Source organism: Mus musculus, chromosome 12, assembly GCF_000001635.26.
Source record: "Mus musculus strain C57BL/6J chromosome 12, GRCm38.p6 C57BL/6J".
NCBI classification, from domain to species: domain Eukaryota; kingdom Metazoa; phylum Chordata; class Mammalia; order Rodentia; family Muridae; genus Mus; species Mus musculus.
In genome coordinates, this window is record NC_000078.6 from 102,571,075 (window position 1) to 102,589,985 (window position 18,911).

General features: G+C 52.9%; 1 protein-coding gene across 1 annotated transcript in view; it reads right to left on the reverse strand.

The window, feature by feature from the left end:
* Itpk1 (inositol 1,3,4-triphosphate 5/6 kinase) overlaps positions 1-18,911 on the reverse strand; it is a 136,287-nt gene that overhangs the window by 2,492 nt on the left and 114,884 nt on the right. Inside the window, exons 5-9 of the mRNA NM_172584.3 lie at positions 17,390-17,488; positions 16,822-16,862; positions 13,213-13,378; positions 8,031-8,098; positions 2,848-3,010 (exon numbers count right to left, since the gene is read on the reverse strand). Of these exons, the coding sequence (NP_766172.1) occupies positions 2,848-3,010; positions 8,031-8,098; positions 13,213-13,378; positions 16,822-16,862; positions 17,390-17,488 (537 nt within the window). The remainder of the gene's footprint in view (positions 1-2,847; positions 3,011-8,030; positions 8,099-13,212; positions 13,379-16,821; positions 16,863-17,389; positions 17,489-18,911) is intronic.

Here is an 18,911-nt window from a genome sequence, read left to right on the forward strand (position 1 = left end):
CACGTTAAAGCTAACGAAGTGGCTGGCAAGCAGTAGAGCATTGCAAATGTCAACGCTATCTTCACAACTCTGTCCCTAGTATACACGTGGGGATAAGGGAAGTCATCTCACAGGGGACTTTGCAGCTCCATGAGGCCCCAGGTCACAAAACTCCTACGTGGCAGAACTGTGACCTGACCCATATCCTGGTCTCGTGTAACTGGTATACGAGGTACTGAGAAGCCCTGCTGCAGGACCCAAAATCCCATTAGCTCTGGGAAAGGGTGAAGGGCAAGGCAGACACGGGTTTAAGTATGATACAGGGTGGGGCGGAACATCAGGACACAGCTGGCTGCCGAGAAACCCAGGAGGCTGCCACCTAGCAACTACTCTGCTTTAGCTCCCGGATAAAGCCCAGAGGACCAGGTAGACTTCAGCAGAAAGTGAGGGTAAACTTTCCAGAGTACTGCAGAGTCACCTCCTGGGGGCTTGCAGTAAACAGGCTGAGGTAGGTTGGTGTTTGTCAGCCTGGGAGTGAAAACTAGCAGAGCAGGTGCCAGCATGGGAAAGGCATCCATTTGTACAGAAGCAAAGGTAAGGGCTATGCAAGGTTGCCTGAAACGTCACAGAGTGAAGAGGTGGGCCAGGATCAGAACCTGGTGTTCTAAGACATCAAAGGCCTCAGAATCCCAGTGAAGGCTCTGGGCAGATAGGCTACAGCCCGTTGGGGGACTGTAACCATGGATAAGGTCCTTTAGCTTCCAGTATCACTTCTCGCAGGCAAGCAGAGATCACAGCACACGGCAGGGCGAGTAGCACATGCCGCTTCTGCTACTCAGGCTTGCTGATCTGAAAAGCGGGGTGAGGTGATAGGACTCCCACCTATCCTCATGCCTCCCAGGCTTCCTGAGTGGCAGCAGGACCCAGAGCCTCTATCTCTGTCGGGCCCAGTCGTGCACCAAGTCACCTCCCAGATACCACCTCCTCTCTGCCTGAGGTCCCTGGGACAATAGAACCCTTAGGCCATCTCTTAGCATCACCAGCTTCGGCTGGGCTCAGCCTTATCAATCTATGAGTCACAGACCCACCACATGGCCCTGTCCACCGAGACAACCCAGCTCTCGGCTCCTCTGGCAGAAGACCCTGTGTTCATACTGGCTCTTAGTGACTGTCTCCCTGGCTGTTGGGAGGGGCCGCCCATCACCAGTGGAAAAGTGCTCTATGTGTTCTTGGATCACTGACATTTTTACTTCATCTCTATGACACTCCTGGCATACAGCAAACCCCCTCAGTCTATACTCTAGCTCACCTCAAAGGCCCCACCATCTACACCTAGGGGGTTGGGAAATGCAGAGCTGGATTTGAACATGCTGGTCAGACACAGGCCTCAGAGACTGCCCTCTGACCCCATCAGGTCCCTCCTGGTATCCGAGCTGCTCCTCTTCAGCGTCGGTCCCTTTCCTTTGCCGAATTCTCTCTGGTGTCCCATACGTGACAGAGGAGCCACCACTGGCTGCCCCACCCCCATCCTCTGCCTTCTCCCAACTGTGGTGTAAGTTCTGAGAGCAGGAAATGTAGCCCTGGCAGATGTCAAGTGAATGACAGATGGAGTTGGTGGCCTCCTTGGGGGTCCCTAGTACCTTGCTGTGGATTGTGATGGTATGGAATGGTTCATGTTCTCTCTGGGGGTTTAACAGGATATAGGCACTAAATTATACCCAGGATGCTTGCTTGGCACTGCTGAGGTGGCTTCCTGGCTACACATGTCCCCGAACAGCAAGGTGGAGCTAGCTATTCCTTCAAGAAAAAGAAGAACATCCAAGAGCAACGGCATCACTATAGTCCCAGTTACTTAAGAGGGTGGAGGGTGTGGAAGTGGTTATGAGCTGGGAGCTTTGGGCTAGCCAGAGGCAGGGATACCTGAGTCTGGAGAAGTGAGCCCATGGAGACTCAAAACTGGACTGTGCCTTTTTTTTCCATTTGATCCCCCAACCCCACCCCAGGCTCCTTGGGCAGGGTCTTGTTATGCAGTCCCAGATGGCAATCCTCCTGCCTTAAGCCTCCCAAGTGCCAAGATGACAGGCATGAGCCAGCGTACCTAAAAGGCTTCTACACCTCTCAGCTGCAGTGATGATGTACAGAACACTGGCCTGAGGGTCTCCAGGGCACGCTGCCAGCCTGTGAGCACTCTCCCTGCCAGCCTGACAGATCCACTAGGACTCGGTTGGTGGTAATCCCTCAGGCCCCTGGCCAAATAGAGACTGAGGGACGTTCAGCAGAGTCCCGCTCCAAGCCAGACGTGTCCTGAGGCTCCAGCAGCGAGGGGATATAGTGGGGGGATCTTTGTGGCAGCAGACACTGTAATGGGGAATGCTGTGGCAGGGCGTGGGTCTGGCTCTCAGCCTTGCAGATCAGGACAGTGGTAGCAGTACTTTCTCAGGAGGATCTGGCCTTGCCAATTCATATGATGTGACCTCAGAAAAATATTGCCACTAGCGAAGCCTCAGTCTCCCTACCTGTGAATGACAGGGGTTGAGTCTTCCAAGTCCTTTGTAGCTATCCAGGTCTGGAAGGGCCAATGGGATGGACTAAGTAGGCCAGTCAGGACTAAGGCTGATAGCAGGATTCAAAGATGGGGGAAGAGTATACAATGCTGTGGGGGGCTTGGGGGTGGTACCTCCCCAGACAGGTATCTGGGGCTTCACTGCTCTCTCTGTCTTAGAAGAGGAGGCTGCATGGCACTCAGCCTAGATTCCAGCATGAGGAGGGATCTCCCATCCCCAGCCAAGCTGACTCGTTTCCCATCCCCTGAAGATACCAGGCAGCCAGAGGACCACCCGTGCAGGGTCACCCAGTCCCGCTGCTCACCTGGGAAGGCATTGACATCGATGACTGCATGCTGCCCGGTCTGGTTGTTAATGATGATGTCAATTCCAAACAGTGACACTCCCAGCGCCTGCCGCAGAGCCCGGGACAGCTCCCGGATAACCTCATCGCTTGGCCGTTCGAACACACCCTCGATCTTGTCCAGCTGTGAACACATACACAGGTCAGGCTTTTGTGGCTAAGGTACCATGCAAAGAAGACCCCTCTCATGAAAAGCACTACCATCCTTCCAGCCAGGAGGTGGGGCTAACCCACCACGGTGCAAGCTGCCAGGCCCTGGAGTGTCTGAGATCAGTACATTAACAGGCAGGGAAATGGGCTCACAGAGGGACAGGGGCTGGCCCGGGGTCACAGGAAGGAGGAAGATATGGTCTGTTACGGAAGAAGACATTAAAATGAAGACAGCATTGGGGTCAGAACTTGAAGGCAGGCACAGCCAGGTGGAAGTGAGTACCAACCAGCACCAGCACCATGCCATTTTGCTGGCACAGGATCCAGGGAGCAGGTCCGGAGAAGAGTGTTTCTCTCTTCCTCGCTGAGATGTACTAGGTGTTTGCAAACAACATCCCATCCCGTGTGACCTGGGCTTTCCCAAAGCTGCTGCTGGCTGTTGCTCCTGCCCGACTCTAAGCCTAGCTTCCCAGGATGTCTTCCACAGGCCTCTGGCCCAAGTCTGCCCACCCTGCCCCCGACACCTCCACTGTTACATGTTTTCTGCTTTCTGGGAAAGGCATGTGTTCTCACATACAGCCATGGGCCAGCATCTCTGAAGAGCAACGAGTCTTGGGGAGGGACCGTAGATGAGGATACAGATTCAGATCCCATCAGAGATTTCTCAGCTCCGATGACTTGGCTATAGTACCTGGCCCGTGCCTCCATTTGATTATCTGTACAATGGGAATGCTTAGGCTTCCATCATAGGTTTCTGGGCGGGACAACAAGGTAGGGACAGTGCAAGCCTGGCTTCAAGGTGTAGCTCCTGAATACGAGGACGCAGACTACATCACCTCATGTTGAACTGTCACAATAGAGTGCACACTAGCTGACAATAAGTACTGAGATCTGGGGAAAGGGGCAGGTTCAAACCAAAGTGGGAAATGAAACACACTGGGCTGGTGAGATGGGCCAGCGGGTTAAAGCTCTTGTTACTCGATGACTCGAGTTTGATCCTCCAAGTCCTGCAGGGGGCAGAGACTTTTGAAAACTGTCCTCTGAGCTCCACACACAAAAATGAATGAATAGATTTATTTAAAAATTCTCAAATGGTTAAACATAGAATACCTTAGGACCCAGATAGATAAGTCTATTAGGGGTTTAAAAAGGGCACTCAAAGAGACCTTGGGGCACCAATGGTAACTGTAGTGATCTTCCAATGGCCAAATGTTCCAGATGGTTCCAGACAAATGGGAAAGCTGTAGCTTATCCACACAAAGAAACATGAATTGTCCATAAAAAGGACTCAAGTTCTTCCATGCACGGTGCCGAGGGTCGGGAGTCAGCTGGGGAGCGAAGTGTTGAAGATACGGCTTATGTAGACCGCCCAGCACAGTCTGAGATCATGTAGGTGGAGGTCAGACTCAAGGTGGCCAGGGGCTGGGGCGGGAGGAACAGGGATCGGGTGTTCATGGAAACAGGGGAGGAAAATATTTTGGAATTGGATAGAGGTGTGTCAACAGGACACTGAGTGTGTGACTGCTGCTATTAAATTGTTCACTGTAGGAGCTGGGCAGATGGCTCAGCAGTTTAGAGGACCGGTTACTCTTACAGAGGACCTGGACTTGACAGTATTCACATGGGATCTGATGCCCTCTTCTGACCTCTGCAGGCACAGCATGCATATAGTGCACAGACATGCAGGCCAAACACTCACATGCATACAAAAAAAATTAAATCTTAAAAAAAAAATACTTAAAATAGCCAATTTTACACAGGTAGATTTTTATCTCAATTTAAAAAGCCCAGAAAATGCTGGGTGTGGTGGTGTAAATCCCAGTATTTGGGGGCAGGAGCACGATTTACATAGAGAGTTCCACACCAGCCAAGCTACAAAGTGAGATCCTATCTCAAAACAAGACAACTGTACAACTCAGACACAAGCTAGAGTCACTGGAGAGGGAAGCTCAACTGAGCAAGTGTCTCCGTAAGACTGGACTGTGGGCCAGCCTGTAGGGCATTTTCTTAATCAGTGATAGATGGGGGAGGGCCCAGCCCATTGTGGGTGGTGCCACCCCCAGGCTGACAGTTCTGGGTTTTACAAGAAAGCAGGCTGAAGAAGCCATGAGGAGCAAGGCAGTGAGCAGCTTCCCTCCACTGCTGCTGCATCAGCTCTGCCTCAGGTTCCGGTCCTGATTTCCTTTCAAAATGAACTGTGATGTGGAAGCATAAACCAAGTTAAGTCCTTTCTTCTCCAAGCCACTTTGGTCATGGTGTCTCACCGCAGCAACAGTAACCCTAACTAACTAGGACAACAACCAAATAAAAAAGCGCTGGTCACTAATAAAAAGACCTTAATATAGACATGTGTTGAGCAGGGACCGACACACGGACCCACCTATGTCCTGCTGCTCAGGCTATACCCACAGCTCTGTGAACAGCAGGGCCCCTCCATTTGAAACCCTGCTATCCCGTGCCTGACCTAGGGAAAGTATTTCCTGGGGTGGGGGTGAGGGGCAGCCACCACCTGGCTACAGTGGGCACTCAGCCCTGCCTGAGCTTCCTGGTCACTTGGGTCAGTGGCTTGGCCCAGCCCAGAGTCCCAAACCAAATCAGAGACTAGCCTTGGCCTTCCTGCATCCACTATGTGTCCCTGATCTGTCAAGTGGCCCTCCTGGACCTTGCTTTTCCACCCCAGTGAATAAGCTAATAAAAATACCTAGGCCGTGAGGCTCCGGTAAGGAAGGACTGCTGAGCGGATAGCTGAGGCTCGTGGCGCAGTGCCTGGGAGCAAGGCAGTACTCATCATTGCCTGTTATGGAGCCCCGTGACACGCTGTTTATAAAAGCACCTTCTTAGCTCAGCTAAAGAATCTCAGAAGTCCTTCTGAAGCCATTTGATTATCCAAAACCAAACAGCCAGTCTAGTACTAGACAAAGGCAGAGAGATGGCCCCATGGACCCAAGCCAATTGAGCTGTGGGGTTCTAGGACAGGAGGAAGAATCGAGCTGGTGTGCCTGTGGACTGACCTGGTGACCCTCGACCTCTATTGCAGCTGACACTAATCACAATACAGGTGTGTACATGTCAGACGCAGACATTCCTAGTGACTCATGAGAGAGATGAAGGAACCCAGGCTCAGGGAGGTGATGTGACTCAGGTCAGACCTCAGGTCAGACCACAGCAGAGAACTCTGCTTCCTCACTATGGCAGTGCTGGGGATAGATGTGTGTGTGTGTGTGTGTGTGTGTGTGTGTGTGTGTATTTGCCACTGAGCTACCCACTGGGAGCTATGCTCAATAATCCCATGAACACCTTTCACCCTCTCAATGGTGAAAGGTGTTCATGGTCTAAAAGCTTAGGGAGAAGCGAGGCCCATTTTCAAAGGCATTGTCTAGGGATGAGGCGGGCCTTCAAGGTTACTGGGTGTCCCTGCATGGCACTCCTTGGGGCAGGAGTGGGGCATGCTCTGGCCACTGGTTCCTAGGAATAGAATCGACTTCCAGTTCAGCTTGCCGGCATCCTGGAGTGTGATGTCCCCAGGGACAAAGGCTGTGTGTGCCGTTCTGCACCACAAGACGTCAGCTCTGAAGGGCTCGGTGTGGTAGTGGAAATATGGGGTACCTGAAGGCCTCAGGTGTGGGGAGGGACCTTGTGGTGTAGTAGACTCTCTCCATTCCTCAGAAGAAGAAGCAGGCCAATAGGCAATGATTCAAGAAGGGAGACTTCCCAGCCTTAAAGCATCCCTCTGGCACTGGCTGGTAATAGTCTCAGTGCTCAGCAGTGCTCTACCACGCAAGAACACCGACAGGGACAGCCTCTCGGGAAGCCTGTGTAAGGCCAACTCCCTCTTGCCACCAGATGAGCTGGATTCCCAGGGGCCTAGTGGGAGGGGGCAGGACGCCAGTGATTCTGACATGAGGAGAAGAAAGCCTTCCCACATACACGGCTCTGCTTGTATTTCTCAGGGTGCATAGCCAGCTCTGTGAGAGTCTGCTTGAGATGTGGTGGTCTGGGCGGATGAGGTGGCTCAGTGTGTCAAAGTCTTGAGAGCTGAGTTCCTTTCACAGAACACACATACAGGTGGGGTGGGAAGAACCATAAACTCCACAAAGTGGTCCCCTGACTTTCACGCACGCACACGAACACACAGTAATTAAAAGTTAAACAAGCCTGATGGTCCAAGGCTTCCCTATTTGTTCTAGGGGGACGACATCAATCTAGATCCCAAGGGACAGTGCTATCTTTCCAGGTCCTGTCAAAGCCACGCTTTATCTCTTGGCTCACAGTGGCATCTTCAAAGGAAGCGCAAACAAGGAACTAGCCACGCTGGTGGCGCACACCTTTAATCCCAGCGCTCAGGAGGCAGAGGCAGGTGGATCTGTGACTCTGAGGCCAGCCAGAGCCACACAAGAAAGGAACTGCCGTGCTGCTGAGGTCAGAGGTCAGGCACCCGAGGCCAGGCCAAGGGCCTGGAACCAGGTTAGGTACAAGACAATGGCAGCTTCTGTCGTTGAGTATAATCAGGAGAGATAGAAGGACCTACTCTGAGCTCCCAGAACACATGACTCCCCCATGGAGAGCTGAAGCCAGACTTCTGTGGGGAACAGAAGGCTGTAGCCCAAGGCACTTTTTGCTACTATCAAGGAAGGAAATTTCTAGAAGACTCTCAACTTTGTAATCAGAGAGGTGAGGGTAATCCCTGCTTGCCTCTGTATGAACTCGGTCTGTGTTGTCCTTTCTCTAAGCTGGTTGCCCTTTCTGTAAAGCTGCATGAGATAAGGCCGCCAAGCACCCCCCACTAAGCCTGACATACTGATGTTCCAGCCATGATGGCAAGAGGGAGGCTGCTCCAGAGGCAAGCTGACTCACTGAAAGTGGTCCTCACCAGGTCCTAAGTGCTCCCTTCCAGACACATACAAGACCATGAAGCCCACTGATATGATTGTGTGGGCCCTTCTAAACAGCTCAGCTAGAACCCCTTGACAGGCTGCCGTGGACGACAGACATACCTCAGTGAGGACTGATGAAGACTCCGGCTTTGACACATTGTGGCTGTTGAAGAAGATGGACTCACGATCTGAAAAAAACAGAAGTCACAGGGTGAATCAGACCAGGAGACAGCAATGCCAACACCAGGGGGCAGCACCACCCCAGTCACGCTCTGGGTGGCCTCTGGCTCAGCCCTGGGTTCTTGGGAGCTAGGCTCCCACATCACATAGAGATGTGCATCCATCAGGATCCCGGCTTCAATTTGTCCTCCCACATAAAAATGAGTGGTTTACTGGGGCACCCTCACTACCATTGTATGGCACTATGTATGGGTTTCCTTAGCACCTAAGGCTGGGCCGGTCATAAGTATGAACAGGAGGCTGGGAAGAGAAGGGCAACGGAGGTGAAGACATAGTGCACCCAGATATCAAAGGTCTGGAGTGCCCTGAGAGAAGAAGCCTACCAAAAGCCATTTGGGCCAGGTAACCCCAATCAAGTGGCCACTCATATGTAAGCTGAACAGACAAAAGGTTCCCAACTACTTAATAGGAACCCGAGCAAGGCTTCCACAGGCTCACCCAGGAAAGCCTTGCAATGCCCCAGTCTCCTCTACACCACATGGCTGATCTGCTGCTGCCCACAATCCCTCAGCCCCCTGGACGCCAGAGAGGCAGCTCAGTCCCAGGAATGTGATGGAGCGTCCATTTATTCCCCTTGTACGAATGTCCTTGAGGTGTAAGCCATGATTGCTCTGGGGAGATGTAAGCTTGGCTGCACAGTTTGCAATGTTCTCAAGCACTTGGAAGCATGGACACGCTAGGGCGAGAATCACAAAACCACAAGCCTAGGGGTTGAGATCTGGCCATTACCCCCTCATAGCCCCACTCCCACCAAGAATAGCACAGGGCCAATCTGGGCTGGAAGCCCCCCCAAGGGGGTCCTGACAACCCTTGCTCAAATTCTTGCAAAAGAGGTGTCATGGATCCCCCACCCTGCAGGACATGGTGATCATCCCTGGGACCCAGGCCCCCGAGCACTAGGACAGGTTGAACACGGGCTGAGGGCGTGTGTGCCAGGGCTCAGGTGCCTGTTGTGGCTGCCATGACCCCCCAGCAGCCCCATGACTCTACGGCGCCATAAAAATCATGCACAAGGAAGTGATTCAGGCAGAGCCAAGCAGGCAGGCGCTGAAGTACCTGGCATCCTTCCCGCTAGTGGGGCACAGAGGCCCCTGGCCACCCCGGTGTGCCCGACAGTCCTCCCGCTGCTCCGACCAGAGCCAGTCCAGACAGGGGGCATGAGAGATGGTCCTGGGGAGGAGCCTGGGAAAAATAAACACCCTGCGGGACTTGTGTCAAGCACGCCCACTGGTCCCTGCTCTCGGGCACAGGTGAACCTTCAGGAATGGCGGGCAGAGCCTGACAGACCAAGAGGCTGGACCAGGGCTTCGTCACTTAGGATGGCTCTCTGGCCTTCCATAGGCATTGCCAACCTTCTCCTGGAGCGTCCTGAACTCGGGGTACCTCCCACCCAAGCCTCTATAGGTCCCCAAGAGCAAAGGCGGAAAGAGCAGAGCAGGCCTGAGGTGTGAGGACAGGAGCAGGTAGACACAGTAATGCTCAAGGAGTGTGGGAAGCCTGTGGGAGCCTGCACGAAGCACACAGAGGCTTGGCTGGTGCTAGGAAGGGACGGCACCGGAGACTTGTGATGTCTGTTTCACTGGACAGATCATATAGACTGATCAAATGTACAGATAGCTCAAAGGAAAACTGCCCTCTACTCTGACTGCTACTGCTGGCCGGGGGCACTCTGGCCTAAGGACCACTAAGCAAGAGATGCCCCCGGTGAAGGCACCTCTGCACAACCAGGATGCAGGGAGTGAGCAGCTTCCAGTCATGCCTGTCAGCAAGAGACTGAGAGGAGTTGAGATGGGTCAGAGGTGTCTAGCCCCAGCAAAGAGTGCTGGAGCCTGGCTCCTTAGGAAGCTTTGAGATAGTTGGTTCTGGTGGGGCCTGGGCCTTGCTCTCTACCCTTAGCAGCAATGTTCTTGCTCCCAGGAGCGCTGATATTTGGGAGCCTAGCCACTGAGTGCTCCTGGACTAGTCCCCCAAACACTTAGCTTGGGGGCCACCTCAAACTCCCAATGAGAATGGGAGGCCAAGGTGATGGTCACCGGGTGGTTTTGCTCTCAGGGAGACAAAACAGACTCAAAGGGAGGGTGAATAACCAGACTGGCTCAGGCATCTCAACAATGTAGACTATGACCTGCTGCTTTCAGCCTTCATGTTTGGTCTCCTGTCTTTCCCCATGGTGTAAGCCACCATCCTGTCATTGAATGCGACTCTGCAGAGGTGCCTGTACCTGCCACTGCCCTGCTTAGTCTTTCTCACACACCCTTCCATCTGGTGTCCTAGCACTTGCCTATATGTCCCCTGAAGTGCTCATCTCCAATAAAACGGATCCTCCAGTTATGTCTCTCCCATATGTTGTTATTCCTCACGGGAACACACATTGCTAATAAACCTGCCTGCCTGGCTCCTGGCTGGCCCTCTGGCATGGCGAGTCTATGGCATGTTCAATAAAAGCAGCATCATATGACTTTAGGTGTCCTGGTGTCAGCTCAGTATAAACTACAGACTGTAAGCCAGGCTACCTGTATCTGCAGTCTTCTTGGAGAGCACAGAGCATGGCCCCACCCACTCATTTGCATACCACAGTCACCCTGCAATAGCATCAAAGGACTGGGACAACCCTGGAGATGCTTATTATCCTTTCAAATAAATAAGAGGCACGGGTCTTATGCACCCTTAGGACCTGGAGGGAGGGGGAGTAGAGTCCTTACACAAAGCTAGGAGCCCAAGGCAATGTGGCTTCAGGGTCAAGGTACAGGATGAAAGAGAAACAGGAAGAAGATGCAGACAGCTACCTAGAACTGTGGCTTTCAACCCTTTAATCTAATTCTTCATGCTGTGATGACCTCAACCATAAAATTATTTTCACTGCTACTGCCAAACTGTAACTTCTGTTATGAATCATAATTTAAATATCTGATATGCACGATGTCTTGAGAATCACAGACCTAAGACAGAGAACATAAGCACACCGTATCCCTAGTGGCTGGCACAAGCGGATGCTGGCTCCCTTAGTAAACTCCCTGGGTTCCAGTCCAGGTACCTACCCTGTAAGGTACCAGGGGCTATATAAGTCACACACTGACTTTGGACCTTGACATGCAAAGGACAGAAATGCACATGAGAATCAGAGAAAAATGGTAGCTATGGAGTGAAAGGGTCCTTGTCTATCTGTAGCCCACGTCCAGAACAACCCCAAGGCAGGAGACCTATCTCCCAGGGTGCACATGGAAGCTGAGGGCCCTGCCACATGGAGGGCGGGGGCCGCAAGGTTGAGTGGGCTCTGGAAAGAATCCTCAAAGCCCCTTTCCAACTAGTCAGGAGAAAGGGCTGTTGAAGCCTGAGGTCGTCTTGGTCAGGCTAGGAACGTGCAGGCCGAAGCTGGAACTGTGCCACTTCCCGATCAGACAGGCCCACTCAAAGTCACTCTGATTCCCAGCCCACCTCCAAATGTTATGCCTCAGGGTACTTCGTGGCCTAGAAACGGTCACAAGAGAAGACACACTGACAGCTCCCGCCTTTATCATCCCCAGTGCCAAGGCAGAAACTGGCCTCGTGCTTTACAACCAGGAAGAAAGAGGAGGAGAGAGTGAACAAACAGGCTTTTGTGGGCGTAAGGAAGGACCCCACATTTCATTCAGAGATGAGATGATCTGGTAAGAAAGGAAAGGGAGTGTCATAAGCAAGACATGTCTGTCTGTCTGTCTGTCTGTCTCTGTGTGTGTGTTCATAGGTTCAATGGGTGTATTTTTAAAATTGGGCAAATAAATGTTTTTATAAAAACCTTAATCTCCTGTGTCCCACAGCCTGCAAGAATGTCTCTTGGTGGTACACGTGACACACCTGTCTATCACTGCCCTCGTTGCGTGGTCTCAGCTGGGTCCAGTGTCAGGATGGGACTGTCCCAAACCACCTGGTCTCAGCCAGAGAAGAAGGTTCAGAGCAGAGAGCTGAAGACGCTGTAACCAGCCCTACAGGGATGAGGGCAGGAAGTCCTGGCAACAGAGCCTTCTGGGGCCTCGAGGAAGGCTCTGCTTGCTCAGCTGGGGCTGGCGGATGCTTAGGATAGCTCTTTCCTCTCAGGCGGAGACAAGCCTCACCTCACGGGGAATCTAGTATCCAAGAACCCCCCAGGGAGACTGAGCTATGCTCTTTCTAAAGGCATGGCTGTGACCCACAAAGCTCTGGAACTTGCCTAAGAGGGGCCTTCCGGATTGCTAGAACATTCTTTTGAGCAGCTCTGGTGTCAGCACACCTTTCACTGGCCCCACACAGCTGATGTCCAGGATGGATGGAGGAGCGAGCATGAGAGGGAGGGGCAGACTCCTGAGAGCCTTCTCCAAGACCCTCTGGGACAAGGAGTCCTGTCAACACCTCTACCACAGGACATCTCAGAGACACTAGGGCCCTGCCCATCTGTTCAGGGGAAGTTCCCTGAGGCATGGGTGGCAGGGGTGAGTGATTACGCCCCCTGGGACTTGCCTGAGGAGCTCCATGGGGCTCTTTGTGACTAGGTAGCTACAGCCTGCTACGAAAGCCCTGGCACACCTTGACAACTGCGGAGGCTTCTGGTAATTCAGACTGGGGTCCCCTTTTAGCAAACCGGACACACTAGGCAAGGGTGGCATGCAATGTGGTGGGTCAGCCGTCATCTCCCTCCTTCATGTCCCACACTGGGCTGGCCACACCCACTCTGGCACACTCCTCCTGGGCACCATCACTGGGTGGGCCAAGGGACCTTCCTGGGAATAAGAAGCTTCTAGAAATTTCCTGGAGTCGGCGGCAGCTCTGAGGGATGGAGCCCCAAGGTGCCTACGGCACAGGGTCTCTCGATGGCCCTTCAGGACCCTTTTGTCATCTATCTATCTATCTATCTATCTATCTATCTATCTATCTATCTATCTATCTATCTATCTATCTATCTATCTCATACAACTCTTTCAACCCAGGTCATCTCTCACTAACCCAGAAATAACAAGGAAGACCAGGAGACAGACACCAGGTATCCATTTCGGCTCTGCCCCAGGGTTTGGCACAGAGTGACACAATCAGGAGCAGTGGATCGGATTACCTGATGTGCCCGCAGAGAAGTTCTTGAGTGAGGGTCTCTGGACCACTGTGTAGGACTCGCCCACCACAAACACCTTGTACAGGACAGCATTGTGGTTGATGAAGTTCTGGACCACACAGGGAGGCTGGATGGCATTCAGGCCCTCTTGGTTGAACACAATAGCCATCTGGGGAGACAAAGACCAAAGGCTGCATCAGAGTCCATCAGCTGCCAATCTCCAACACGGTGGCCAGTCACCTTCCTGGGCGACCCCACCATGACCTCTCCCTGGCCCTGTGGCGAAGAGCTGGTGCCCAAGACGGATGGAGGTGAGCATCCTCCAAGGGGGCCCCTCTAATACCCTCAGGGACAGTGAGTCCCTCTTTGAGCACTCCCAAAGAGTTTCGAGTCATAGCGAGTGGGACAGGGTGCAGGAACATCCGTGAACTTGGTAGCTATGCTGTTCGAGTTGGGAAACCTTGAATTTCCTGGGTCTGTCACATAAAGCAGAGCAGGCTGTGAACTCCAGAGCTCCCCAGATCATGAATCACTGCAATCCTGGGGACCCCTAGGTTGGGTGCTACTCATTGCTTATAACACCTGGAGCCTCTTCCACAAAGGCCCAAAAGGGAGGAGACTCCTGCCAGCCAGGAGGAGGAGGCCTTTGGTCAGAGTCGCCTCTTGTTATAACTTTACTACAAGAACTAGGTGCCCAGGGGCCATCCTTACAGTGCCTGAGATGGACACACTGCCACACCTTAACAAATAAGGAAACTAAGGCCCCATATGCTTCAGTGAGCGATCTGCAGGAGAGTGAGGCTGGGTTGGAATTGGGTCTCCCTGGCACCTTGACATGCCCTATCACAGTCACATGATACTCAGCCAACTGGAATGCAACTTTGTCCGAGCCTCAAGCTCCTCTAGGGACCAACATGCTGAAGGAGGATCTGATGGGGGCTGAGTGTGGTGGGGAGGACAACTGGGTCCTCTTCTACTCCATCACAAGCTGGGTATGGAGTCTGGCATGACCGGCCCTGAGGATGATGGGACCAGGGGGTTGCCCCAGCTTACCTGAAGTAGTGGCTTGAGCAACATCACTCACTACATGGCCAGGAGAGAGCCCAGGCACATTCCGGGGTCACTAAGCAAGGCTAATGATCCTGGAAAGATGGCCACCTGACCAACTGTCACCCTCAGGTCAGCCACCACAGAACCACAGTGTGCCTGAAGCCCAGTTGGGCAGGACAGAAGCCAGAATCCAAGCCATGTGGAAACACCAGTGTGTGCCAGGCCGGGAGTGAGGTGTGAACAGATGTCCTCTCAACCTTCTTACAAGAATGAGGCAACAGTGTGGGAAGCAGCCAAGAACACAGATGCTGTAGACCCGACAGACTGAAAGCCCCTGGTGATAGGACACACTATCCAGCACAGGCCAGCTAAGCCCCACTCTTTTTGCTACAAGCAGTATCTACTAGCAAGTGCAGGTGTATGGGGCTTTGATAAATTGTGTTATGTAGCTTCTGTAAGTGGGGAGGTGGGGAGGTGGGGAGGTGGGGAGGGAGGGAGGGAGGGAGGGAAGAAGGACTGACTGCCCTGTAGAGCTCATGTGTGTGCACTGGGTTCTAGGTCTATGGAAGCAAACAGTCTAGTGAGGGCTGATGATGGAGCTGGGGAAGGCAGAGGCATGGATCACCAGGCTGGGATACACACGAGGACCCCGTGAGAAGTTCCCTCTTTGTAGCTTCATTTCAACCCTCTCTGAACTCAATGCCACTGGATATCCCTGAAAGGTAGGAGGCACTGGTCCCCCCACCCTGCCCACTCTACATAAGATATTCTCTGGTGACAAACTTCCTGTCTCCCCTGGCCTCTGTCCTCCAGACCTCAGAATGCAATGGGTCTTCATGTGCCCAAGGATGGCTGTGGACTGGGAGAGTGCCTGGCGCTGAGATAGCAACAGAGGACGGACATGCGTGCATGCGTGCATGCCTGCATTCGTGTATGTGTGCTTCTGCACATACCTGAATGCTAGATGGCCTCCCTGGGGGGTGATGACCTCGCCTAGGGGTTGACTGTCAGTGACTCAGCAGTGCCCCAATCTGATGGAATCCTAAATTCCATTCTTGGAGCAGCTGTGAGCCAGGCTCTGTGGCAAGCTACACAGCAACTCCCTCGCCCCATAACTGTCAAATTCCCAGCGATTAAAAAGTGGGCAGATGATCAGGGAGGCATAGCAACTGAAGGTGCATGTCAGGCAATGTGTAACACTGCCAGTAGTGCCGGCTGTGTGCTATCCCGAGGCTGGGTTCCCCTCTGTCACAGAGGAGCTATTCGGTGGTGATGGGAAGGGTGCTGCGGCTGCTCTGGAGTCTGCCTGCTTCCTGCCTGGCTTACTCGGGAAAGCACCTTGGGGTGCTGCTGCAGCTGGGAACCCAAGCAGCCAGGATACCCCCACATGGCTCTTGACATTAGCAGACAGCTGTCCTTGCAGCTGATGATGGCTTCCCATGGCAGGGCCAACCCCTGGCACAGACTGTCCCCTGGTGTTCTGATACTGTTTATAGACATTTCCCCGTAAACATCTGCCAGGAGATGAAAATGACCTAGATCTGGAAAAAGTCATGGCGTCTGAGCTTCCATTTTTAGTCTTCTCTCAGGGAGCACTTCTGCCAATAGGGTTATCCGGAAGGCTTTCCCCATGGGGCTACTTAGGTCACCCTGGAGAATGTGGGGCCTTGCTAAGAACACTACAGGGACCTAAGGGTGGTCTGCATAGCCACTGCCCCTCTTGCCTCTAAGTCCTTACATGCTTACTGTCCCCACACCCCCAAAGTGTCTCTCCAGACACTCTGTACTGACATCTGGGCAAGATTCCTTTACACGCAGAGACAGAGGCACCCAGCCATGCAGAAGGAAGGGTCTCAGCACACTGGAGATGTGGGCTCTCTCCTCAAATCTCCTCTGAACCAGTAGGACTGAGACATTCCTCTCAAATGCCTCTTCGGGAGTCCAGCCAGCACCTATCACTGATGGACCCGAGGCCAGGAAACCATGACACATCAATCTGGTGTGCTTTCTGTTGGCTCTGCTACAAACTGCCTATGTGTGTCTACCAAACACATACATGGAGGCCCTTACCCCAGGGGGACGGCATCTGTAGGTGTAAGGCTTGGATGAGGTCTCGAGGATGGATCTCTCTTGAGAGCCCTCGTGACGGTGCGCTATTTCCTCTCAGATGTGCAAAGCGAGTTGTGAGGATATACCAAGAGGGTGGCCTGCGGTACGCTCTTAACAGAAGCAGCTCGTGGCCCTCTGAGCTGCAAGATGCTATCTATGTGTGCCCAGCAGGCAGCTTGCACAGCATCCCGGGCAGACTGAGCCAGGCTCCCAAGGTGGGGGAAGGCAGCCTTAAGAGTAGGGACAGGAAGTTAGGTGAAGTGGGAGACAGGACAGAGCCACAGTGGTTCTTCTGCTGAGCTATACCCCGAGGTGTGGCTACTCAGAGCAGGACAGCGAACAGCAGCAGCATGGCTCTAGCAACAGAACTGAGCAGGGGAACTGAGCAGGGGCTCAGAGAGAGAGATGGGCAGACATGGGGATGATGTGTGGGTAGGAAAGTCTTCCACTCACCTCATGAGAGTTGGTTCCATGAGCCACTCTGGTTTTGCAAACTACGAGAGAGAGAGAGAGAGAGAGAGAGAGAGAGAGAGAGAGAGAGAGAGAGAGAGAGAGAGAGAGAGAAAACACAGAGGGGTTAGTGGGCCTGGTAACCACATGGCCAGACAAGGGGAACCGGGACCCTCTGGATAGGAACCCCACCCCCTGCCCCTGTCTAAGTATCAAGCAGGCCCAGCCTTGCTTACTGATAGTAGGTGAGACCAGGGGCTTTCAGGGTTGTGAGGAACTCTCACAAAGGCACAAAGAGCCGGTGGGGACTAGGACTAAGGAGAAGACAGTCGCTGGCAGGCATTGATTACTGTCTGTCCTCAGAGCGATACAGACAGATGCCTCCAGGCCAGGTAGGAAGTGTTCCTTCAGCAAAGACCTTCTCAAGGTATGGGCAGAGGTGGGGACCCAGGACCGTACACTCTTCTTGGCGTCCGGGGCCTTCAATTGCTTCAAGAGAGCTCAAATCTACAGGGTCCTGTAAGCTCCTCCCACAGTAGCGATGTCCACCCGGAGCCCACGGTGTACATACTGAAGGGGAAGGCCAGGCCGTTCTGCTCCAGCAGCCTCATGGTGTCCTCCCCACACAGGCTCGTGAGCTCCATGAAAGGCGGCGAGCAGATTCTGTCATCTAGGGCAGAGGAAGTTGAGTCAGCACACTGGCCAGAGTCACCTTCTACACCTACCCCCACAGCTACCAACCCCACAACCCTGTATGCGTGAGTGAGTGCGTGCACAATAAGCCAGGCATGGTTGTGTGTGCACAATAAGCCAGGCATGGTTGTTCACATTTTCCATGACTGTTTCTGTCAATATAAAAATTCCTGCTGTTTCGGTTGTGAGCCTAGCCTTTAACGACTGAACCATCTCTCCAGCCCTCTGTCAGCATAAAATTCTCATACGCTAATTGGAAAATGTGAGGTGCACTAACAACCTTCACGGTTTTACAGCTATAATTACTAAATTCTTAGTCTTTGAGTCTCTGTTTATACACAGAGAGCTATCAAATAGAATACTGCTTGGTACGCTGTCACCTCCTTAACTCGGTACCCCCACCCCCAGCCTGCTCCCAGTCTGTATCTTGGTTTCATGACAATGTTATGTGGTTAGATCTGAGCACAGGTTGCACCATGCTATGCCCCACTCCCTATCCCCTATAGTCTGCAGAGTCACCCTCTAACCCCTCACAGAGGCATCTGGCACCCACCTCAGCCTCCTAATCTCTAAGCCCCCCCCCCCCCCCCCCAGTCCACTGCAGGCTCCAGGCCTGCTACACCCACTGGTTTCAGAAGGTATGACTGTCTCCTCCGGTGCTCGCCAATGGATCCTTTCTTTCTTTTTTTATAAATTATTTTATAGCTGAGTGTGGTGGCACACACCTTTAGATCCAGCACATGGGAGGCAGAGGCAGGCAGATCTCTGTGAGTTTGAGGCCAGCCTGGTCTACAGAGTGAGTTCTAGGACAGCCAGGGTTACCCTGAGAAACCATGTCTTGAAAAATCAAAACATAAAATAAAATGAAACAAAATAATTTTATTTGTGTGTTTGGAATGGGGCATGCGTGAAGGTCAAAGGACGACTTGCCAGACTTAGTTCCCTCCTTCCACCACGTGGGTTGTGGGGACTGAACTCAGGTCTTCAGTCTTGGTGGCAGGCACCTTTTCCTGCTGAGCCATCTCTCTGCCTTCCCGTCATGGGTTCTAACACTGTTGGATATGGGGCAAGGCCATGGAAACCGACTTGCTCTACACATACTTCCTTATACTTCTGCTGCTAAACAAGGTCAGGACAAAGGAGATTATTGGTGGGAAAGCAAATGTATTTTGAATCCCCAATATTAGTTTTTTGTTGCTTCTTGTCATGGTCCCCATGGCTAAGATGACAGTGTGCTCCCAGGAGGTGAGACCACCCTGTACTGGGCACAGACACCTGGAAAGGCTGAGTGTTAGTGGGGGTAGGGGTAGCCTGCTACCCACAGACTTGGAAACCAAGCCCAGAGTAAGCCAGCAGGCGCTCTTGTCTCATGAGCACGTTAAATCAAGACCCAGCCTCAC